Source organism: Odocoileus virginianus, chromosome 19 (assembly GCF_023699985.2).
Source record: "Odocoileus virginianus isolate 20LAN1187 ecotype Illinois chromosome 19, Ovbor_1.2, whole genome shotgun sequence".
Classification (NCBI taxonomy): Eukaryota; Metazoa; Chordata; class Mammalia; order Artiodactyla; family Cervidae; genus Odocoileus; species Odocoileus virginianus.
This window is the reverse complement of record NC_069692.1, coordinates 23,009,148-23,033,393: the sequence shown is the minus strand read 5'-3', so window position 1 is coordinate 23,033,393 and position 24,246 is coordinate 23,009,148. Positions and strand designations below refer to the sequence as shown.

Here is a 24,246-nt window from a genome sequence, read left to right as displayed (position 1 = left end):
CTCCCCCAAACTCCTTTCCCATCCAGCCTGCCACATTAACACTGAGCAGAATTCCATGTTGCTATTTAGTAGGTCCTTGTTGGTTATCCATTTTAATTGTAGCAGTGTGTACTTGTCCATCCCCAACTCCTGTGAGTCTGTGAGTCTGCTTTTGTTTTGTAAATAAGTTTGTGTGATTTTTTTAGATTGGTGACATCATATTTGTCTTTCTCTGTCTGACTCACTTCACTCATTATGACACTCTAGGTCCATCCCTGTTGCTGCCAATGGCATTATTTCATTCTTTTTACTGACTGAGTAACATTCCATTGTATGTATGTCCCACGTCTCCTTTATTCACTCCTCTGTCGATGGACTTTTGGGTTGCTTCCGTGTCCTGGCTATTGTAAACAGTGCTGCTAAGAACACTGGCGTGCGTGTATCCTTTCGGAGGATGTTTTTCTCTGGTTACATGCCCAGGAGTGGGATTGCTGGATCATATGGTAGTTCTATTTTAGTTTCTTAAGGAGCCTCCGTACTGTTCTCCATAGTGACTGTACCAATTTATGTTCCCGCAAACAGTGCCAGAGGGTTCCCTTTTCCACACACCCTCTCCAGCATTTATTGTTTGTAGCTTTTTGATAATGGCCTTTCTGATTGATGTGACGTGACGCGTCATTGTAGTCTTGGTTTGCATTTCTCTAATAATTAGTGATGTTCAGCATTGTTTGTGTGCCTTTTGGCCATTTGTATATTAAATATTTCTTTGGAGAAATGTCTGTTTGGATATTCTGCCCATTTTTAGTTTGGGTTATTTGTTGTTTTTTTCATTTGAGTTGCATGTGCTATTTGTATTTTGGAGATTAATCCCTTGTAGGTCACTTGGATTAAGTTTTTATGGCTTCTTCTTCAGTTTTTCTTCACTACCTTTCAGAAACATAACATGCTTTTAGTTTTCCTCCTACCTGTCCATTAGTCCTCTTATTAATAGTTCCTTCTGGTTCCTTCTTTTTCACCCCAACTCTGAATATCAAGGGACTTGCCTCTTGATCTTTTCCTATATTAATCCCAAATGATGATTTCATCTAATTTCCTGAGTTCAGATATCATGTATATGCCAGTGGCTCAAAATTTGTATTTAGTCCAAACCCCTTTACTAAATTCTTCACCAAACTTTTATAGCCAGCTGCTTACTTAATACCTCCACTTGGAGGACTGCTAGATGTTTCAGATTTAACATGTCCAGCCCTGAAGGTTATCCCATGTCCTCCAAACCTGTTCTGTCCTTAGCCTTCCTTATCTCAGGAGATGGCAATTCCATCAGGCCGCAAACCTTGGAGGCATCCTTGGCGCCTCTTTCTTTCACACCATACTCCTGATCCAGACCAGAAATCTCGGTGGTTCTCCTTTCAAGATATATTTAGAATCTGTCCCCTTCTCAACATTATCATTACTATACCTCTGACTGGGCCAGCATCATCCCTAGCCTGGGTCACTGTAACAGACTCCTATCTGGTCTCTCCACTTCCTTCTTTGCCCTGCTGCAGTCTGTATGCAGAAACCACAGGTGTTCTTTCAACACAAGTCTCTCAAAATCTTTTAGTGGCTCCCCATTGCTCTGAGAGTAAAAACTAATGTCCTTCTGGTGGCTCCAAAGGCCAGAAGGGGCAGCAGTCAGATTAGTGAGCTGCTGACTAACCAGGGACGGGGGAGCCTGGTGGGCTGCCGTCTTGGGGTCGCACAGAGTTGGACACGACTGAAGTGACTTAGCAGTGGCACTCACTCAAGAAAAAGAGTAAGTACATACAGGCATATATGTGGAAATCTACTGTCTTAAGGGGCTCTAGTTCTTCTCCAAGGTTGTTTGGATTAGTTATCTCTTAAACGGCTGGGGCAAGGAATTCTGGAGGTCTGCCAGAGGCTGGGACCGACTGGGAGCTGGGCGTAATCAATCCGAATGTCCATTTTTTTCCTTCGGGTGGGAGAGTTCTTTGTTTTGTATAGAATGGTGGGGAGGACCCAGCAGGGAGTTTTAACTCCAGGCTATTTTGAGCGCTAACTTTCCTTCCTGGGAGTCCTCCACGGTCGCCCCTCCTGCCTCCGATCTCATCTGGCCCATCCCCCTCACACACAGCTGTCCCCACTCTGCTCTCTTTCCAGTTGACCTTTTATGAGGCTTGCCCTGACCACCTGGTTAAAACTCCCTTGATCCATTTCCCCTCCACACACTCCCAAACCCTCTCACACTGCTATTTCTTTGTCGTACCTTCTGATGTGTTACGTAACTTAATTGTGATGGTGATTGTTTGTTCTCTGTATGTATACCTCTGCTAGAATGTAAATGTTGAGGCCAGCCAAGGGTCCTTCTCTGTCTTGTTCAGTGAGCACCTAGCACAGTGCCTGACATAGCAGTGGGTGCTCAAATATTTGTTGAATGACTAAGTATCTTATGGATTCATCAAAAGTGACACTGTATAAGCATTGTTCATCTTCTTTTCATTTTGATCTTTAAAATTCTCTACTATGATACTAAAATGATGTTTCACATGTTATACCTATAGGAAATGATGGTATTCATATCCACTCCACAGTTAATCAGTAAGCTCAAGCTCAGCAGACCTCAGACTTAAGTACCACTAATGTCATCTATTGATGGAGAAAAGAGTTGATGTGTTTTGCTTTTGACCTATAGCTATATATACATGTTGAAATTGAAAATTTATAAATGGAAGAAATTTGTGTGTCTCTGTCACGGTTTTAAGTGTGTGGAAGGATGGAATGGCCATCCCCATTAACAAGGAAAGCTAGACAGTTGATGTCTGCTCTCCTGCATAGCAGCTGAAAATGTTGCAGAGCCTTGGGTGGTGTGAGTGAGAACAGAATGGGGATACAGGCCCAGAGTACTGACCACAGGGCCACATCAGTCAGATGCCTGATAAGTGCCTGCAAATGACAACAGTGATGCAACTCTTCTCAGTGGCATCCTCAGTACAAGAACATCCCATCCTCAGTACGAGAATGATGACTTAGTTTTTATTGCTTTTACATCTCTCCACCACTGCTCTCCTTGAAAAGCAGCACTTGTGTTCTTTGACTCCAGAACATACGGCAGTGAAGTTTTAGGTTTTAGGCTTTGACCCACATAGTTCTGTATCAGAGAGATGACTGACTCATGTGTTGAAATTTGTGTTTATTAGCTCATTTTCAAAAAACTCCGTAAGATGTGTCAGTTTTGTGGCAGATAGTAATTGTCCTCAAAAGAAACTCTGATCTGGTATGAATATCCCACTCATCTGAGACTATGATTAAAGACACCATTATTTGCCTGCTGACAGGGCAATTCAGTGGACACCAAGTCCAATTGTAATTGGGAACAAACAAGTTGTGTTTTTAAATTAGAAATGAAATCTGTAGGCAAACAAGCCAGTCAATGGGGCATGTAAAACCTCAGGAGATATTTTATGGCTTTGATTAATGCCAGGTGCTCTGTGGCTCAGTACTGGAATGCACCTGTTAGGTTACCGGCCTAATTCACCTAATTCACCGGCCAGGTTACCACTGGCCACGTTGTAGTCACAGCAGGAATATCGCCCCAAGGTAGAGCTCAGGGTGCTGAGCCGTGTAAATAGGATCAGCAGACATGCTCTTGTCTCTCTGTGGCTTCCTCAAACGGAGAGTCAGGTGGCATTTGTCAAGAATCTGCCATGTGCCAAGCATTTCCACCAAATCTCACATAACCATCACAAGGGTGAGGGTAATAAATGTCAGAAATAATTATATACTTGGAGCCAAGGAAGCGACTTTGCTCAATAAGCTATGCTTAGTCAATCCCAGAGCTGGGATTTAAACCATGGGCCTCAGACTCTGAGCCTCGTGTTCTTTCCGTAAAGAGTTTTCCTTCTTTGGATCACCTGAGAGGGGGAGTGCTGCCTCCCATCAGCCACACTGGGCCGGGACCAGGATTTCCTTTGGCTTGCATGTTTCCCCTCTGTTTTCTCAGAACTAAGCACAGAAGCAGGGCTGGACCGTCAGGCACTCAGAGGACGCCGCACAGCCGTGGAGAGGACTCCGAGCAGACGGGCTGACGTGAATGACAGGGTGACGTGTAACTGTTCTCTAGCCCCTGTGTCTCCTCTTTTGGTCTCCAGGACGTTGTGAATATGAGAAAATCGAATTGCTTTTCTGTGACAAGCGGAACATGAAATATGCATAGTTTTTTGATCGGTTTGGTTTTCTACAATAAACATTAAGCATAGCAGAAGAAAAAATGGACAAATTACAAATTTATAGTAAAATGTACAAACAGAGTACTATTATAGGAAAATGTGAAGAAACAAATTGCTTGAATTTTAGAGTTACATATAAACTCTGAAGACCCTGATAGATCTTTAAGTGACCCAGGGATCAAACCTGCGTCTCTTATGTCTCCTGCATTGGCAGTCAGGTTTTTTTTCTCTACTAGTGCCACTTGGGAAGCCCTGTAAAGTTTCCTAAGGCGGCCCAAAAAGCATTGGAGAAATTGTTCCTTCTGTTGTCCCCTCCCCATATCTATAATGTTTTTTCTTTTTTTAAAAATTGAAGTATAGTTGATTTACAATATTATATTAGTTTCAGGTATACAACATAGTGATTCAATATTTTTATAGATTTAAAAATCTATATATATTATAAATATATATAAATTTATAAATCTATAATAAAACTTATTATAAGATATTTAAGGTTATTCTAAGATACTGGCTTTAGCCCCCGTATTGCACAATATATCCTTGTAGCTTACTTAAGTGTAATAGTTTGTACCTCTTCATACACTATGCCCTGTTTTGCCCCTCCCCACTCCCCAGTGATAACCACTAGTTTATCCTCTGTATCTGTTTTTCTGTCTTGTTAATATGTAAATTTCACCAGGTCTTTTGTATTTAATTGTCTCATGTTTTATTTGTTAAAATATAATATTCTCTAGAATAATCTCAAAATTTAACTGTAGTAGGGATATTTGCTTTATCCCTCAACTCGTCGGATTAATATAAAAATTTGTTCAAGTTTGAGGAACCTAAATTTAGCTGATAAGGGGTCCTATCCTGATTTTTCTGTCAACTAGAAAATAAATTGTTATGATAGAGAATTAACACAAATAGAAATCTTAATTTGAAGACTCTTAAAGGTATGAGGGTATACCTGGACATTGCCTCTCACCCTGCATTTACCAGGTGGCTCTGGTGGGTGGAGAGAATTGTCTGATCAATTGAGAGTACCTTCTGCTAGTTTAACCTTCTCTCTAGGTTCTGGGACATCTCTTTGGAAAAGCCCTCACAGAGACTAACTCCAGTGATTACAGAGTATCGGGGGAGAAGGTCACTTAGGTATTCATGATGTAGGGAAGTGTCTCTAGATCCGCCACTTACGTGTTCATGGTGTAGGGAAGTGTCTCTAGATCCAAAGAAAGTTTGAGGGGTGCATGTCTCTTATGTATCCCCCCCAGATGCCACCGTGCCTTTCCCCCTTTGCTTTCCCTGCTTTCCAGCCCCATTATCTACATCAGTTTTTTCACTCCTGTATCTTTTGGCAGCTCACTTATCATCAGAAAGTTTATATTCCCTCATAACAAATTGGAGAAAAACTCATTTAATGGTAGCTAGTTTGGAGGCAAAATTGCAAACATCGACAACTGATGTGCAGTTACGTAATCCAGCTGTGTCTGCATCCATGTCAAGTTGAACTGATTTATTCTCAAAGTAACAGGGCCAGAACAACTGCAGCATTCAATCTTCAGAGCATGATTTAGCATCCTGTATGCCCACTCATCATAGCCACACGAGGGTTTATTTTAAACTATAAGTTTCTTTTAAACGTATTTTTGTTTCCCACAGTTTCATTAACATTTACTTTCTAAGACTCTCCCACAAGTATTCTCTCTCACTGGAGCCTCAGAGCCGCCACCCTATGAGATGGGCAGGATCAGATTCCATTTAGCAGGAGAGGAACTGGACTTGGGGTTATTAAGACAACTTGCTCAGGGTTGTAAGGCTGGTGCCTGGTGCAGCTGAGGCTTGAGCCTGGTCTTCTTAAATGTGTGGCTTTGAAGTAAAATATAAATATTTAAATGCCTTTAAAAAAAAGTATGATAGTAATTTAGGAGTTGAATAGAGTGTACAGGTCATCTAATTGTACTTTAGAAAAACAACTGGTAAAGTAATTAAGACACAAAAAGGTTAAGTTGCTTGCCAAAAGTCACATAGTTGTAAAAATGGTAGAACCTGGCACCCATATGGTGCAAGAATATCCATGGAAAATGAATGGACGCTTATCCTAGCCTGAAATGTAAATGTGCATGTAGTGGAAACTGAGTCATTAGAGGAGTGAAGTTGGCTTATCTAACATAACCCTCGTCAGATTATGGGGTTCGTTTCCCAACCTGGAGGTCGCTTCACCATTTTGACACAGTCCAGGTCTTCCAAGTTGCCAGTAGCGATTGTACTGGTTTTGTCATCTTGCTTTCATGTATATATTTAGAGCTCAAAGTTATAGTTATTGTGTGGCTGAGCCCCGAGAACGCAGGGTTCGTAGCAGAATTCATCTAAACCAAAGGTTACTGTGTATGGGGCCAGGTCTGGGCAGCTGAGCTGACCTCACCTGCTTTATCTGTTTCTTGTAAGGTTCTGACAGGAGAAAGGCCTGGAGGCCCAATACATGTCCTCAGCCCTGGGATGGTGATTGCAGAGTTTTGGAAACATTTTAAAAATGATTTCCAATGGGATTGTATAATCTGAAGAGTTGCCCTATCTCAGTCCTCTGGCACTATAACCAGATAAGAGAGGCAGAGTTGACATTTTAATTTTGTTTTTAGACTGGATGCTAAACAATAAAGTCTAAATACTAGGGGTTAAATTTCATTTTTTCCTTCCCTCCCTCCCTCCTTTTTGTTCTTGATTTTGGTTTATTATTCTGATTATCTTTATTGTTACTTTGACTTTTACTAGTTATGCAGAATGTTTTGGTACTTTGCAGAATAAAAAGTAATCTAATCAAGATTTTTCACGAAGATTTTCTAACTTAAGTAATTTTGTTTTTTCATTCAAAAGCGTGCTTATAAAATTTCCTTGACAACAAGAATATTTCTTTGTATAGTGCATTGATTTAAATATCAGAATTAACCATTAAGATTCACTGTGTGCTGATCATACACACACACACAAACACCCGCTACATTTTTTCCCTATTACGTGGTCTGGAAATGTTCATTTATTTCCATTTCATTTTCATTCATTCATTCCCATCCCAGTGGACTTCCCTAAGGAATATGAAGGAATTCACTTCACAGATAGATTTTCTGATTCAACTCTCACAGCAGCCTTCTATGAGGAAAGCAGCATCGATACTGGTCTCTCCTACTAATAGATAAGAACCTGGACCAAAAGAGAGGTTTTCTTTTGCTCAGAGTTTCACAGTAAGTGGCAGGGATGTTACCAGGATAGAATTAGGGTGAGTTATTCCTTCCTGTCACTGCTGTATTTTCTTGCATGTATGTGACCTTCCTCTCAGGAATTATGACTCAGTTGTGCAGATTCAAGTCCATACCTGATAGATACTCACCGGGCCCCTGCCGGCGCCTTTAGATGTGGGATTGCAGTCCTGAGAAGGGGGGTAGTCTCTACTCTCAGGGAGCTCAGTAAACAGTAACCACGTGAATAAACAAGGTAGTTTTCAAATAGTGATATTTTCTTTGAAGGCAGTAAAATGAGATGGAAGGTGATGGTGGGACGTAACCTCAGTTTGTAAAGTCAGCGATAACCTCTTTGAGGAGGTGCTAGTAGATGCATTCTCTGGGTGAAGGGCAGCAGTAGGTATTTAGAAGACAGAAAAATGAGATGGCTTCCTGTTGCCTGCAGGAATCCTATGGCTTGGAAATTCTCTAGTTTCTGTCTTTAAGGCCAGCCAATGAATTTTTTTATTCAACTTATTTTTATCCAATGCATTATATTAAAATCTGCATGGTAGAAATGAAAAATTCTTGTACAGGACCCAAGCATCTGCTTTTTCTTCGATACTTCATTCACTACTTACATCTTCTAACTGCAGTCCCTCAGTTCTCCTGTGGTTGTTACATGAGTGAGTAGATGTCCTCTCACCATCACTTTATCCCCACTTTTTCCAGATTTTTTTCAGTCGTGTCTGTGCTTTTCTTGCTTTTCTAACCTTGCATTTATTTCCCTGCAGATCTCACCATCTGCTGCAATTTGACTACTCAGGTTAGTGAAAACTTGCCCATTTACCAGTTTTGTGCCTTAGGCAGTATTCACCAGCATTCTCCTACTTGAGATGAATAAGGATCTTTACTTCTCTGGCCACTTGTGACTCATTAATGGTGAAGTTCCATATCTATAGAACAGTTTCATCCAAGAAAAGCTAGCTGGTTTTTTAAGTATTTTTTTCTTCTGAATTGTAGTACACTAGTATAGGAGCCGGAGAAGGCAATGGCACCCCACTCCAGTACTCTTGCCTGGAAAATCCCATGGACAGAGGAGTCTGGTGGGCTGCAATAATCCATGGGGTTGCAAAGAGTTGGATACGACTGAGCGACTTCACTTTCACTTTTCACTTTCACGCATTGGAGAAGGAAATGGCAACCCACTCCAGTGTTCTTGCCTGGAGAATCCCAGGGACGGGGGAGCCTCATGGGCTGCCGTCTGTGGGGTCACACAGAGTCGGACACGACTGAAGCGACTTAGCAGCAGCTATGTATAGGAACATGATAGGAAGACAATACATAATTAATACATGAGAAATCTAGAAAATGAATCATTTACAGATAAATGAAAACAGAGCTGCTGCTTTTAGTAAGGTAGAGTAAGCTTGTCATGTCTTCCAAATTATATTTATTTAGCCAAAAATAATATGTATTTATAAGCAATAATATGTATTTAAAGATAATTCAGTGCTAGTTTTTAGAAGTGATAGGTGGTTTATTCAGGCATGAAAATTATCCCTAGAATGTGGGCCCCATGCTGCTGAAAGATTTAAGATTTGTGGTGGAGAAAGAAATTCTCAAACATTAAAGAGTATCTGATTTTACGTTAAGTTGGAATGCAGCAGTAGTGTGTTTTGGTTAGGCACTTGTACTGTATGATGTGTTCAGTGTAAGTATGGGAAAGGCTGGTGAAGACTATGGATTTATCTACAACATATACTGGGGCGTTTTGTGTGGGGAGGGTCCTAACACCTCACGAAATGATAAAGAAGAACCAGGTAAGGCAGATGGGACAAGGGTAGGGACACAGCCTCCTCTTCACTGATGCATCCCAGCCCCCAGCACGCAAATATTTTTGACCAGTTTGAGGCTGAGCTTATAGGTTGGATGAGTTGCTGGAGTATGATGTCTAGTAATTTCCCTACTCATGACAACTTTTCCATTCTAATTGTGCTTTATGTTCTTCAACTCTCATGGAGAGGAGTTAATTGGTTTTGAGACCTTCTCTGATCACACATGTGTAATTAATGACAAGGTGTCATTTAAAGCTTAAATGATAGAAGTAAAGTATGTTTATCTAGACTAGTGTCCATGTGGAGTAATTTAAAAACACGGAAATGGGTGGCTAGTGGTACACAGTCAGTATATAGTCGGCCCTGCTAAGGTGGAATACCCTCTCTCATACCTTGTACCATGTGCTTCCAGGAATGGGGTGTCTGAGTGGACCACCACCACATAGACTAGCAGATTCTGCCCCGGTCTCGTGACCCCCGCACACATCTGTAGAATGTAAAGTGCTCCCGTGTGTTGATTAATTTATGAGGCATTGTACAAACCTCAACATAAATCGGATATCCCTGGGTCTGCTCCTGTGAGCACACAGCTTCCTTTTACGTTTCTGACTCCTCAGGAGCTGTCCTAGGGACTTCTCACAGTTACCTGCCGGTGTCTCCTGGCTCCTGGTCTCCAGCTTTTGGGGATGCCCTGTCCTGGGGTCCCCATCCCACATCTTCCTTGTGAGGTGCTTTCTAAGTTCAGTGTCACATTCACCTTCACAGCTACGCTGTCACACATCTGGAATAGTGTGTCAGACCTGGTGCCTCCTTTTCTCTCCCGGAACCAAATCCCTAGGTCATAAAACCTACCTGTATACATAATTAAAAAAAAAAAAAAATCAGTAATGCCCCACTTGTAACATAAAAAGAAATAAAAAGTAATTTTTGGATAAAATAATATGTATTTTAAAAGGTAATGTTTGGGACACATGTGACAACATAGAGGAACCTTGAAGACATTATGCTAAATGAAATAAACCAGATACAAAGTGTATGATGTCACTTAGATGAGGTACCTAGGGGAGTCAAATTCAGAGATGGAAGTACAATGAGGTCTCCCAGGGACTTTGAGAAGTGGGGAAGGGGGGAGATATTATTTAATGGGTTTGGAGTTTCAGTTTGAGAAAGTGAAGAAGTTCTGGAGATGGATGGTGGTGATAGTTACATAAGAACGTGAATGTACTTAATTACACTGACTGTATACACTTTAAAATGGCTTAAATGGTAAATGTTATGTGATTTAAAAAATTTATTAAAATAAAAAATTAATTGGAAAAAAGGCAATGTTTGGGCACAACTATATCAGATAAAAATAGCCTCCATAGATTTCCAGAACATCCCTCCAAGGGAGTGAAGCAGTGTGCAGTGTCAACTTGAAACCAAGGAACTGATGTCCATGATCTTAGACTCTGTAAGGAATAGAGCCCACAATTTGACTCCAAAGACTTTTTTTTACCTGCTCTGCCAAGGCCTTCCAACTCTCAGTCTATGAAAGTTTTTCTCTGTGCTATGCCAGCTGCCTTAATCCAGACCACTCAGGCTTTCTACTTTCTTATCTATCCTACAGAGGTGTGGTCCTTTTCTTCCCAAACGCTTTAAAATCACAAGACAGGACTGAACATGTCTAAAATAATGTTAGTCACCACCACCTCACCCCGAATCTGAAGTAGTCTTATTTTTTAAAGAGCGGGTAAAAAATTGGGATAGACAATTTCAGAAGTGTGTGAAAGTGACGACAGTGGAAGGGAGACTGATCTGAGCTTAATCCTTTTTTTTTTTTCTTTTTTCTTTTTTGGCCATCCCATGAGGCATATAGGGTCTTAGTTCCCTGACCAGGAATCAAACTTATGCACACTGCAGTGGAAGTATGGAGTCCTACCCATTGGGCTGCCAAAGAATTCCGTGATCCTAATGATTTTTAATCTTTATTCAGATAATTTTTTAAAAATGTGATGTGATCCTAGGGAGAGAATTTAAGAGCTAACTCTTAGAATTAGTAAAAAAGACAAGCTCTATGGTGTGCCTTAGAAAGACTGAAGGAGAAAGGAGGCCAGAAGGCTTTTGGTAAAAGGGTTCTCTAGCCAGCATCACTAGCCTGAAAGAATCTTAGTGAGGAGAAGTTAGAAGAAGGTAGAATTTTCATGGAAGGATCAGTCTTTTATCACTTTAAAATTAAGGACAAAATTAAGAAGCTAAGTAAGAACTAATAATGCTCCAGGGTCATTATCAAATTACCCAGAGTCCTAGTGATTTAAATAATACTTTCTGAAGTTATCCCTTCCTATTTTAAGACGAAGTCTATCTTAAACTTCAAAAATTCAGCCTTAATTAAACTAGCCTTTTGCTGGGTGCATTTGTTCATTTTGGACTATTTTTCTAAATTCATGCAATTCAGCTGTTGACTAGAAACTCCATAACCCACACCTGTCTATCTGCATGTACATTTAGCTGATGGGTGATTTTATCACCAGGTGAATCCAGGAGTAATTTAGAAGAGCATACATCACCTCCTCCCTTTAAAAAAAAATAAATGAAAACATGGAAACTCAATGATGCCTCAGAAGAGCATTAACCACAACCAGGGGTCTGCATCTGTGGAGACCTTGCTACCGCTTTGTACCTTCCAAGTGCTGTCCTGAAGCGTTAGGCAGTCATGCAGGCATGCTCGGGACCACATCGGAGCCTTCCCGAGCCATCCCGACCAGAGTAGAGGCAGTCTATGTCCTTCACAGATGGGCCCTGTCTTAGCAGTTCACAGTCCACTGTGTTCATCCAGCCTAGCCAGGAACCAGAGGTCTGAGGGAGTGGTGACCCTGCTGTGCCAAGAATGAGCCTCCAAGAAAGCTGTTCCAAATCATATTTGGATTTGGGTGGAATGAATAAAAATTAAATCAACCAACAGATTAAACATCTTTCATAGTTCAGGAAGGACCAGAATAATTTTTGATAATTTGAGAACTACCTGGTACAGATATTATTGTCAGGGTCACTAATGACATCAAGTTATCTAAAAACCCTAGTGATTTATTTTTTAAGATTAAGTTCATCATAGCTTCTATAATTTAGGATTATTTGAACTGGCATCTAAATCCAGATTGGTTTTGACAGATAATTCCTCTGAAACATTTTGCCAAATCTCATCTAAACAATTCTGTGTCAAGGATGAACTTTGCTTTAATCAAAGGAAAATTATTTTTGGAAAAAACAAAAAGAGAAAAATAATCAGGTCTTAAGAATTTTGAGAGTTAGAAAATGTTTTCCAAATCAAACCAGGGATTTCCAAACCATCAGCTACCTTCCTTCCTTTAGAACTCTTTTTTTTCTACCCCTTGGTGGCTGTTAAATAAGTTCCTGGAAACTCTTCCCTCTTTTTTCTCAGTCTTGACTTTCCCAGTCTCTTTTCTAGTCCCACTCTTAATAGTGCCGTGTGTGAGTGCCGGCACCATGGAAACCCATCTCAATGAAATGGAAAGACTGGCCGTTTAAAAAAACAAACAGAGCCAGCTGCCCATGCCTCCTAGAGTCCTGCCAGGCCAAAGGTCTGCCCTCCGCTGGGTTAGCTGCTGGGGAGGCAGGCAGTACGCATACCACGGCTTTAATCACAACAGGTACCTTAGTAGTAAAGAGACAGTGGGCTGCCTAAGATAGTAGTCCTTAAAAATGTTGGCAGGCAAGGAGATTCTGTGTTTTCACTTCAAGTACATCTTAGAGCTGTTTTACTTCAAAGCACAGTTGATCAAATTTAACATGTTAAAATGATATTTTGAGGCTGATCTAATCAGTACCTGTCTTAATGGCCGTAAAGTCCTATTTCAATATTAAATGATGTAAAGGGGTTAATTTTATGTACCCAAATCTGTGGGCTTAGTTTTCTGCTAGCTTTAGTCACTTCACTGGACTTGCTGATGTACAGTGCTCATGTAAAACTTTCTCAGGGAATGCCCTGCAGTGCTAACTTACTTTCTTAGCAAAAACAAAGATGGAAAAAACACAATTATTGTTAAAAAAAAAAAAAAGAAAGAAAAAAACAAACCAAACCCTCAATCCATTCAGATTTCTGTTCACGTTTCTTTGAAGTCAAAGGGTAGTATAAAGTTTTGATTTGCAACAAAATCTGAGATTATCCATTAACTACTCTAGCAGCCTTCTACTGCCTTTCAAATGTACATGTAATTTTTAAAGGGACCAGGCTCTTTTCTTTGTGTTTACCTTTTTAAAAAAAGTATATTTAAGTAGAATACATGTAAATACTCCATCTTAAAAGAGTTATGGAGTAGCTTTTCGGGTGTTGAAAGGATGTGTTCTTAGAAATTAAATTGCATGCAAGGAAGAGGCAACAAGCTGAACCTGCTAATCTCAGGATGAAGAGCAAGAGAACAGAAGTGCTCGGAACTCAGCATCCCTGTGGGGAAGTAGGAAGCTGGAGAAATTCTGAATTCCACAACCCCTGAAAATATGGTGCAGCATTTATCATCCCATTTTTGAAAGTACTGTGTAAATGTAAATGATACAGATCCCCTGTCCCCACTGAAAGCAGTGCAACAGGACTATCTGTTGTCCACCTCCTTCTCAGCTTGATGGTGTGGATCTGGTGAGGAGGGCAGGGGATCGGGGAATGGGATGCTCACAGGTAAGGACAGGTAATGACTGCTGCCTGGAATCTGTTTGCTCCCAAAGGGCATAGTAACTGCAACAACAGTGGATGATAAATAGGGTTTTGTTTTTTCTCCTCAGTTCTGCAGAGGCAGTTGTTCCATTGGTCCCATAGCCTGCAGTGCCCTGCTGGGCCTGTTTTTACCCTGCTTTCCTGGCCTTCCTGAAACACTGCCTTTGTTAGCACTTGCTACTTGAGTCAGTCAGCTGTTACTACAAGTCTGCTATCAGAAACAAACTTGTTTTTGTTTTACATCTTCAGTAGTTTTCCTCCTTTAACTGCTATCCCCTAATACATAATTTAACTTGTATGTACCAGAGTTTTATCATATTTTTTTGTAATAAATTATGTAAAAGATATTAAATGAAGACCACCCACCCCCTTAAAATGGTGCTGATGGAGGGGAGGACGGTGAGGCTAATGACTATTTATGGCATGGCCAGATAACACGCAATCTTAGAAAGCCGTACTGTAGGTAATTACTGGACTTTTTTGTTTTTCCCCCCACACTGCCAGCCTTGTGGGATCTTATTAACAGTTCCCCAACCATATATCGAACCCAGGCGCTCAGCACCCAGCCCTAATCACTGGACTGCCAGGGAGTTCCATAGTTACTGCATCTTTTGGACCAGCGGGCACCTTGTTTTGCTGCTGCGTAGCGTCACGGGATTTCAGGGGCTTCCGTAGATAAAGTGAGTTGAGGTTCCCTTCTGGTGGGCCGTCGTCTGTGGTGAGACCATTCGTCAGGGAGAAGCTTGGGTTGCTAGTGCACTGCGTAAGCTGTGTTGGAGCTGGTTTCACACGACGGCTGCTGCTGGGCTTCCTTCACAGTTGACTGACTGAGTCTGAAGACTCAGCCCGGCTTCTCCGCGGAAGAACACTGCCTGGCGGCTCCCCCTCTGCGCCTGCGGCTCCCCCTCTGCGCCTGCGGCTCCCCCTCTGCGCCTGCGGCTCCCCCTCTGCGCCTGCGGCTCCCCCTCTGCGCCTGCGGCTCCCCCTGTAGGCGAGAGGTGAGGGGGAGAAGCCGGGCTGAGGCCGCGCAGTGAGAGGCTCCCTTTCTCAGGCCCGGGCTCTGGCGAGTGGGAAGGAACTTCTGCCTTCACTTGGCTGGTCAGAATCCTGTCATCCATGGAGAGAGGCTGACTCGCCATTGACTTGAAGTGGGGATGGTCTGGAGGGAAGGGCGTAAACTGTGAGCACGCGTCTTGCTTCCTTCTGTCGCCCATGGATAAGGAGTGAGAAGCTATGATGGGATTTAAGTTCTTGGTTATCTTTGGATAACACAACCAAAAGAGGATTTCACCCCGTTCAAAAACGGCTTCTGTGACTGATGAAGTTAAGTTGTTGTTGGAATGATGGAAAATGTTTCCAGAGCAGGCAGCACCCAGGCGCTGGTCATCCCTGAGAGGTGTGCAGCCCTGGAGTAAACACATGTTTAGAATAGAAACAAAAGACTAGTTCCTGCCGTAAAGGCATTTCCACATGTGGATAAAGTCTGTTTTAAAACCACCGTTCTAAAAATGATGTTATCCCCTATTGAAGTGAAGTGTTAGTCACTCGGTCGTGTCCGACTCTTTGCGACCCCATGGACTATAGCCCACCAGGCTTCTCTGTCCATGAAATTCTCCAGGCAAGAATACTGGAGTGGGTTGCCATGCCCTCCTCCAGGGGATCTTCCCGACTCAGGGATCAAACTCAGGTCTCTTGCATTGCAGGCAGACTCTTTACCGACTAAGCCACTGGCAAAACCTATCCCCGTGTAGGTAATGGTTTTAATAAGAGTTTTATATTGGTTTAAATAAGTGAGGTTAAATATGGGAACATCTGGTCAACATTTTCATGTCCCTGCCCATGTGACTTTTATTGGAAATACCAGTTTTGCCAGTACTCGTGTCTTTTGCTAAACTAAACTATGTGCCAGTCTCCAGAGAGTGAAGACTGGGTGGGGTTTGGGGAACAGCTGCAGCAGGAGTGGGGGCCCAGGCTGCGGGGAGAATACACTAGCTCCCCCACAGGCTGCTTCCTCAATGAGGAAGGGTCTCTTGGACCAAAAGATGCCGCCTCCCCAGATGCTGTTTTCCAGTTCCCTATTTCCTGCCCAAACAAAACCAAAAGACAGAAACAAAATAAACCACAACTTAACTTTGCAAATTTTGGCTGAGGGTAGGAAAGGAGGTATCAGAAGCTGAAGTTCTTGCTTTATTTCAACAACAACAAAATTCAATGAAATAAGGGCCGTTATAGCTGAAGAAGTAAGTTTCCACTTAAGCATACTTTGAATTTACCAAATTTACCATTATTTCAAGAGACCCCCAAACATTTATCCTCATTATTCCTTTTAAGGATTACAAAGTGTAGAGTGGGGGGAAGAAAAATAAACCACTAATAAAGGATAATAGTTCGGCAGGCATGTGTTCTTAGTTTCATCAAAACAATGACTAGCATATTCAATCTGGTTTGAATTCTAAAGAATGTCTCTTAAAAAGTTATACTAGATCCTTCGAGTGATTTCTAAAGTGGATTAATACATGAGAGCCTGAATTCAAATTCCAAATAAAGCTGATGAATTCACGTAATTATATCTCACCTGCCTCAGATCAAGTTATTCATTTTCTTCAGAATTGAGCTGGAATCCATCTCTCATAAGGACCTGGAGGAAATGAGCCAGTTTGAAGTCACTTTTATCAACAGCTGTTTTATCTTTGTGTCCACAAGGGAATTTTTTAGACCCAGCACTCTTTAATAGAAATATAATGCAAGACACATGTCATTTAAAATTTTCTTGTCATATTTTTAAAAGTTAAAAAAAACAGAAAAAAGACCTCAGAAATGAAATGTTTTCATAATATATTTAGCCAATATAGCCAAAGTATTATTCCAGCAAAGAATCGGTATTTTGAAATTATTGAGATATTTTACATGGTTTTTTATTCCACGAAGGTTTCTAAATTTTCTGTGTGTTTTACACTTAAAGCACATCTCAAATTAGCTATATTTCAAGTGCTGGACAGCCCAGCCCACCGTGGCCAGCACCCGCTGTACTGGACCACACGGCACCAACGTGGTGTGCAAGAGGCGGCAGCATCTGTCAGCTTCACCTGACAAACCAGGAGTCTGAGCTTTACCCTGAAGCCTGCAAGGCCACAGTGGTGGAGCAGTGTTATTTACAGTTTTGAACTTCATCTAGTGGTCTCAGGGAACGCAGGTTAGAGATTCAGGAGTGAGGGCTCTAACCCGTAGCACGTTCAAGCGGGTGTGGGCATCCAGGGGAGGAGTGATCGCCCAAAGTGAAAACAGTGTGGGGAGCGTGGACCACGGGAGGGTGTTGAGAGGTTTGGGAGGAAAGATCATTGGAATTGGATGGTGGCTGCTGGATTTGAAGGGCGGGGGGTAGTCTAGGATGGTTGTCCCATTTTTACCTGGGTGGTTGAGTCCACAGCAGTGGTGGTGACTGAAATGGAAGGAGGAAGGTTGTGAGCCCGCCAGGCTCCTCTGTCCATGGGATTCTCCAGGCAAGAATACTGGGGTGGGTTGCCGTGCCCTCCTCCAGGGGATCTTTCTGACCCAGGGGTCGAACCCACGTCTCTTAGCATTAGCAGACAGGTTCTTTAACCACTGGCGCCGCCTATGATGCCAGAAGGGCTGGGGAGGGCACTTAGTACTTAAAGTACCCATAAAGGCTAGGCAGAAACTCGAAGGGGATGTGAGGGTCAGGATATCAAGGACAGCTTTATGGAAAAGGTGGGACTTGGGCAGAGTCTTAGAGAACCAGGAGAAGGGGCAGCAGAAATGTAGACAGATGAGAAGGTGTTGGACATGTCTAAGTGACACTGTGATTAAACCTTCCTGCTGGGCCAGATGGGATTAGGGCTGAGATCAAAGCTGTGTGTTTGGCACACGTGGGGTTGGATCATGCAGTGTTCTAAATTTAAGATAGATGCCAATATTTCCACACAAAAGGCCAGATTTCTGACTTTTCTTTAAAATAAAAGGCAGCCATGAGGTTGATTTGGCAGCGCAGGTGGTCCTGTACGGTAATGATGGGACTGAGTGTACACGGCCGCTCTCCTGCAAGTCTCTTTTACTCCTTCCCACTGTTTACCTGAATCCTGTAGACATTTGAGTTTTCTTAGTCAAGGACTGGTAGGTAATAAAGTTACAGAGGTAGATCAGTGACAGATTATAGAGGGCTTTTAATACCAAAGTAAGGGGTATAAATGTAGTCAGCTGATGTATAAGGGACTGATGAGATTAAAGCCATGTTTAGGAGAGTTATTCTGTTCTGGTTGTTGGATATTTATTTATTTGGCTGCGCCAGGTCTTAATTGTGGCATGCAGTATCTTCATGTGGGATAGATTCCTGTGTAGCATGTGGGATCTAATTCCCTGACCAGGGATCGAACCTGGGCCCCCACAGCATCTTAGCCACTGGACCATCTCCTTGGAGACAGATCCTGGACCACTGTGAAAATACAAAAGTGAGGGAGAACAGTTAACCAGTTTTGAAAGGGAAAGGAGAGATGTGATGGTGTTGGTTACCCAAGTAGGCCTAAAACTGCAAACTGGAGGTCTTCTAAGGCGATGTCATCCAGAAAGGCTGCAAGTGCCACGAGCGATCGTCTGGGCCAGCGTGCTTTCTGGGAAACTGGCTTTGCAGGCTTTCAGAATTCAGGCCAGTGTTTGGTGTAGGGGACAGTTAGTCTGATTGTTTGAAACAACTGCTTGGTATAATAGCTCTGTGATTGCAGAGAAAGCAGTGGAAGCACAGACACACCTTTTCTTCTTGCTGCGAGCACAGACGGGTGATCTCTGAGAAAGTGGTAGTGCTGAGCAAGGAGTGGAAAGCGCGGGACTTCAGGGCTGTGGAGGCAAAGCTTATATTAGACCGTGAGTGCTGAGCCACGGGTTCTGTCACCCGGTATAGCACCTGCTGGTCACACTCCCTTTGAAACAGTTGGGTTGTAGATCTGCAGTCACTGTTCTAAGTAGACTATACATGGAGGGAAAAGGTCCTTTAGCAAGAAGGCTAAAATTAATATCACTCTTAACTTCTTGTCAGGCCCTAAGTTCTTTACATAGATATTTAATCCTTACAAGCACCTTCTTGAAGTACTAGTGCTGTCTCCATTTTACAGACAAGGAAACTGAGGCCCTAGAGGTTAAGGATTTAACTAAGGTCATAGCGCTAACAAGGGATGGAAGCAGGACTTAAATGCAGACACAATCTCTTGCGCCTTTCCTTTAACCACTACCTTTCCTTTAACCACTGTGTTAAACCGCTTCTGTATTTTTATCTGTTCTAATGCCACACAAATAGGCAGATCCTCAGGTAGAGAGCCTTATGCTTTTATCCCGGAAGCTCCAGTGTAACTTATTTCAGTTTGGTTTAGGTCCTCCTAGAAGAGATGAGACTCCAGAATTGAGCCTTCAGACTGCCTTTCAGGGGAGCAGATGATGGGCTGGGTCCTTGGGTGACCTTGTGGCGTGGTGTGTTCAAAGGTCTCTTCTCTCGCTTTAGCTTGTGGCCCAATGATAACTGATAAAGGGTGTGCTGGTTACCTTTTATTAAAAATATTTTAAAAACCCTCTTATAAAAATTGTTATTTATACAAGCTAAACCATGTTGGCTTTTCTTCATGTGTTCTCATGAAAAATTATCATAGAATACATTTTTATAAAAATTTGACTATGGAAGGAGAATCTGTTACATATACAAAAAAAGGCATTTGTACAAAGCCTCAAAACTTGTCAAGTTTTCCTACCACATTTAGTGTGGCTTCTTTCTCTTTGGTCTACAGATGAAACATGTGAATGAAAGGTTTAAAGATGAGAAAAATAAAGAGGTGGTTCTCATGTGCATCGGCATCACTTCAGGAGTCGGACGGCTGCTTTTCGGCCGGATCGTGGATTACGTGCCTGGTGTGAAGAAAATTTATCTCCAGGTACTTTCTTTTTTTTTTTTTAAATGTCTTTTACTATGTAAAGTTTTAAACCTCATTGATGAACCTCCCATGTACCCATCCCAGAGTGTCAACCATTATGGCATGTATTTCCACGGGAACTCAGAAGTATAGGGAGATGCTTTCAGGTCAGCCTCTGTGAGTGGAGATGGGCTTGTGGTGGTGCTTTGATTCTTTTTTTTTTCCTATTTTTGCTGTGCTGGGTCTTCTTGGTTGTGTGGGATCCGCTCTTTGTTGAGGTGTGCAGGCTTCTCTTTGCGGCGATGTCTCGTCGCGGAGCACAGGCTCTAGGCTGTGGGGCCTCAGTGGTTGAAGAATGTGGGCTCAGTGGAGCTTCCAGGCTCCCAGGCGCGGGCTCAGTAGAAGTCGCTCTGCGGCATGTGGGGTCTTCCTGTCCCCTCTGCATTGGCAAGTGGATTCTCTACCACTGAGCCACCAGGAAAGCCCTTAATAAGCCTTCATTCCTTAATAAGCCTTTATTCCTCCAGCAAATTTATCCTTGTCACCTAATGGCTCATATATGTACTTATTTACTTAAATTCTTCCGTAAACATGAGAACTATTTTCTAGACCCTTTTACACACAGCTTTTAAAGGGCAAAATCCGTTATGAGGTCTGGGTTTTCTCTTTGGCTGTGCTGCATGGCATGTGGGATCTTAGTTCCCTGACCAGGGATTGAACCGGTGCTCTGGTTTGCAGAGGGAGCTCAGAGTCTTGACCATTGGACTGCCAGGGTAGTCCAGAGTTTGGGGTTTTCAACATGAAAAATTGGTGAACAAAGAGTATTCTTTATTCTGTCATGGAACTGCACCAAACCAGAATGGTTTTCTGTCTTTTGCTTTTTTCTAAGAATGCTTTATTTTTGACGTAGTTCTCATGGTCATGTGCCTTTTGCAGTACCCTGTGAAATTCAGGGATGTGCGTGTCTTTTGAGTTTCTTTGCTGCAGATTGCCTTCTGGGTGTTGTGGGCTGTGCTGTCCCGAGACCATACTGATGTTCACTTCACAAGTATTGAAGTGACTCCTCCATGCTGGCTACCGTGCTAAATGCTACAGATGAAACACCACCGTGTGCTCTGGGACGAATGGTCTCTGGGCGAGACAGATAAAGCCATGCTGCAGCACTGACCAGTGGACTAACGGGCCAGGTGGAGCCACAGAAACACAGGCATGAAGGAGCTCAATCACTAGAGGAGGTCTGAGCAGGCTCCCTTGGCTGGCGGACTGCTGAGAGGTAACAGTTAGATAGATAAGGAAAATGGAGAAGAGTGTTACAAGCAGAGGAAGCCGCGTGGGCAAAGAGACGGAGACGTGACATTGTGTGCTGTGTCTGGGAAGCAGTGTTTGGATGGACTCTGGGAGCTGGTGATGGACAGGGAGGCCTGGTGTGCTGCGGTTCATGGGGTCGCAGGGAGTCGGACACGACTGAGCAACTGAACTTTAAGAGAGAATAGTAGGTTGTTTGGCTGGGGAATAGGCAGGAGTCAGGTTGGGAAGGACCTTTGTGAGCACAGAAGAGGCTGAGCTCGATCCTGAAATCTACCAGGAGACATTAAGGTTTTTTTTTATACAAGGGAGTGACAAGAGTCGTATTTTATAAAGCTTAACCTAACAGCTGTGAAGGGTGAATACAGAGGAGGAGGGGCCAGGGTTCATACAGTCACAAAAGGCTACATGTTGTGTGGTTCCCTTTATACGCAGTGTCCAGAATTGTGGCGGGTCCAGGGACAGAAGTGTAGATCAGTGGTTGCTGGTGGCTGAGCGAAGGAGGGTCTGGGGAGTGACTGCTACTGGCTGTGGGGCTTCCTTTGGGTGATGTAAATATTCTAAAACTACACAGCAGTGATGGTCAGTGAACCGAGTGCGCCTTTCCTTCCAGGTGTGTGCTGCTGCGCTTACAGATGCGAACACGGAGGGGCAGAGGGGCTGCCTCACTGTGGGTCTCTATGGATCTAGGCAGTCAGCGCAGTAAGGAGTCTGGTCACCTAGCTGGAAGGCTGGGAGAGTACTACCTTTAGAAGTATTCCTGTGTTACGATCATTTCCCCTTTTATTAACACCTTCACTGCGGGTATCCTTGTCCAACGTTTAACAGAACAGCCTTGTTCTCAAGCGTCAAGGGAGCCCTCTAGTGGACATTTGTTGCCTTACAGACTTTCGACTTCCTTTCATTTATTAAAAGAAGATTGAGTGTCTACTATGCCCCAAGCACCAGCCCCGACCCTGGTGGGTGATAAAAACATGATACAGACATGGTCCCTGAGTTTCTTGAGTGAGACCTGAGGCAGGGAAAAGCTGGGCATGATTGGGAAGTCGAGAAGACAGGGAGAGTGGCCTGGGAAGAGGCTGGAAAGAGCAGGACATGGGGACAGGAGGGGCCCGACTAACCAGGGCCTTGGCATACACCGTGGAGACATTTTACTTTAAGCTTAGTAGGTCCTTGTTGGAGAATGACGTGATCTTGCATTTTGAAGTCTGCGTGGCTGCTGTGGTGTGTGCAGGATTGAAGACTGCGAGGGAGGCGGGAGCGCAAGAGGGAGACCAGGGAGGAGATAACACAGCGTCCAGGTTAGAGAGGATGGAGGCCAGACTGCAGTGACGCGATGGATGAAGGCATGGCGTGTTTTATACATCAACGCTTTACCCCAAAACAACTTTGACTTTAGAAAGGATCCCCCCACCAGTGGGGCAGTCGGGTCCTTTACAACGTAACAGGGGGCAGATGCGTTAGTAGTTCATGTAACTGAGGAAAGAAAACAGCCTTTTCTGACTTGGCCCACGTGTGGCCTACAGTCACACGGAAGTGAGTGAAGAATGAGTAATTTCGTTTTGGATGAAAGGTTAGCCGCAGCCTGGCTTCTTTTAAGTCGCATCGTTTTTTCTCTCATCCAAACGTGGTACAGTGTGTATCACGCCTGTACGTGCTGAGTCACAGGCGAGGTGACTGCAGTCCAGGAGGGCCCGTGCAGCAGAAGGCTGGCCTTCAGTGTCCCGGCGGCTGGGAGCCCCCGACACCCCTCCCCGCTCCGTCTCTCCCCTGCCCCAACTCCCGAATCTCCTGTGGTTTTTGATCCTTGGCTCTTCTCTGCTGTGATCAAGCCCAGCTCTGTCTGTCGGCTTAGTCCTCCTCCTCTCCCTGTCTCCCCGCCTGGCTGTTTGCCCTCTGGCCCAGCCGTTAGGTGCTGCGATGTTGCCGCAGCTTACCTTTCTCTCCTTCCTTTCGTGGGTGCTGGGTTTTCTCAGGCACATCTGCTCCTTGCTTCTGTCACAGCTCAGCCTTGTGGGGGCACCGCCGCTCTCCTCCCTCCCTGCCCGTGACACCAGCTCTGAGTAGCTTCCAGGCCCGGAACACAGTTCGCAGCATTCCATGTTGTCTGCTTTGGGGGCACAGTCCTCTCGGGTTTGGGGAGGCTGCCGAGGGCCGTGTGAGGACTCATGGTGACAGCTTATGTAAACTGCTGGCCCAGGGGATCATTAATGAGTCCTTGCTTTTGTGAGATTTTAATATTCTGTGAAATACTGAGGCAGATCCTGATTTGGAACAGGTCTCAAGAAAAAGGAGACCTTGGTTTTTCTGATGTGGGGATCTTTGCTTATAGGTAACAGAGTTTAGGAATATATCTTACACTTTTACTAAAGAGTTCTGAATTTAAACTTCCAGCAAGGTTTTGGGTAACCGAGTATTTTCAGCCTAACAATTCTGAATACTGACCGAAGAGGTGATTGAAATGTATTATATGGGTAAAGAGAATCTCTGCAGAAGTTCCGGGAGTACTTCATTAGGAGAGGGAAGACTATATCCTGGCACATTCCGAGCCATCTTTCTTAACTTCACAGGCCTGTGTTTCTAGTCACCAGTACATTATTGCAGATTTCTCTTTACTGTGTGCCTCTTTCAACAGTGTGAGGGTGTTTCAAAAGTTTGGAAGTTGTAACTCTAAGGAAAGAATCGAAAGCTTTGGATAAGATCACTTTCCCACTGTGTCAGATTGCTCTGTGCCCATGGACATACCAAAGTGTGGACATCATATCCATGTATGTAAGCAGACAAACCCCGATGAGTGCACACAGGAAAGGTCTGGGAGGACCATCAAATTATTGAGCGGTTATTCCTGACCAGGAGAGTGTGGGTTGAGGGTGGGAGGGGGTTGAAGGAAGACTTTCATTTATTACTGAATACATTTTTCTGCAGTTTGAATTTTGTCAGGAATGCATGAGTTACTTTTGAAATGCAGAATTGTTTTTTGTAACTTAGGAAAACGAATCACTTTTAGATCCATCTTCCTCTGGAAGTCACTTCTGCTTGCAGTAGAACGAACTGAGCTGCGTTGCCCAGTTTGTTGTTGCTGCT

At 43.4% G+C, this 24,246-nt stretch overlaps 1 protein-coding gene and 1 long non-coding RNA gene across 5 annotated transcripts in view; one reads left to right on the top strand and one right to left on the bottom strand.

The window, feature by feature from the left end:
• Positions 1-24,246, top strand: part of SLC16A10 (solute carrier family 16 member 10) — a 118,399-nt gene that overhangs the window by 80,406 nt on the left and 13,747 nt on the right. For both annotated transcript variants that reach the window (XM_020890380.2, XM_070449955.1), the window contains exon 4: positions 19,735-19,878. In XM_020890380.2, the coding sequence (XP_020746039.1) occupies positions 19,735-19,878 (144 nt within the window). The remainder of the gene's footprint in view (positions 1-19,734; positions 19,879-24,246) is intronic.
• Positions 1,509-24,246, bottom strand: part of LOC110135373 (uncharacterized) — a 48,364-nt gene continuing 25,626 nt past the window's right edge. The window contains exons 2-5 of one of the 3 annotated variants that reach the window (XR_011481901.1): positions 16,524-16,586; positions 9,887-15,354; positions 7,573-8,714; positions 1,509-4,161 (exon numbers count right to left, since the gene is read on the bottom strand). This is a non-coding gene — a long non-coding RNA (uncharacterized lncRNA). Of the gene's footprint in view, positions 4,162-7,572; positions 15,355-16,523; positions 16,587-24,246 lie in introns of all 3 variants that reach the window. The other 2 variants (XR_011481902.1, XR_011481900.1) reach the window with 2 other exon arrangements.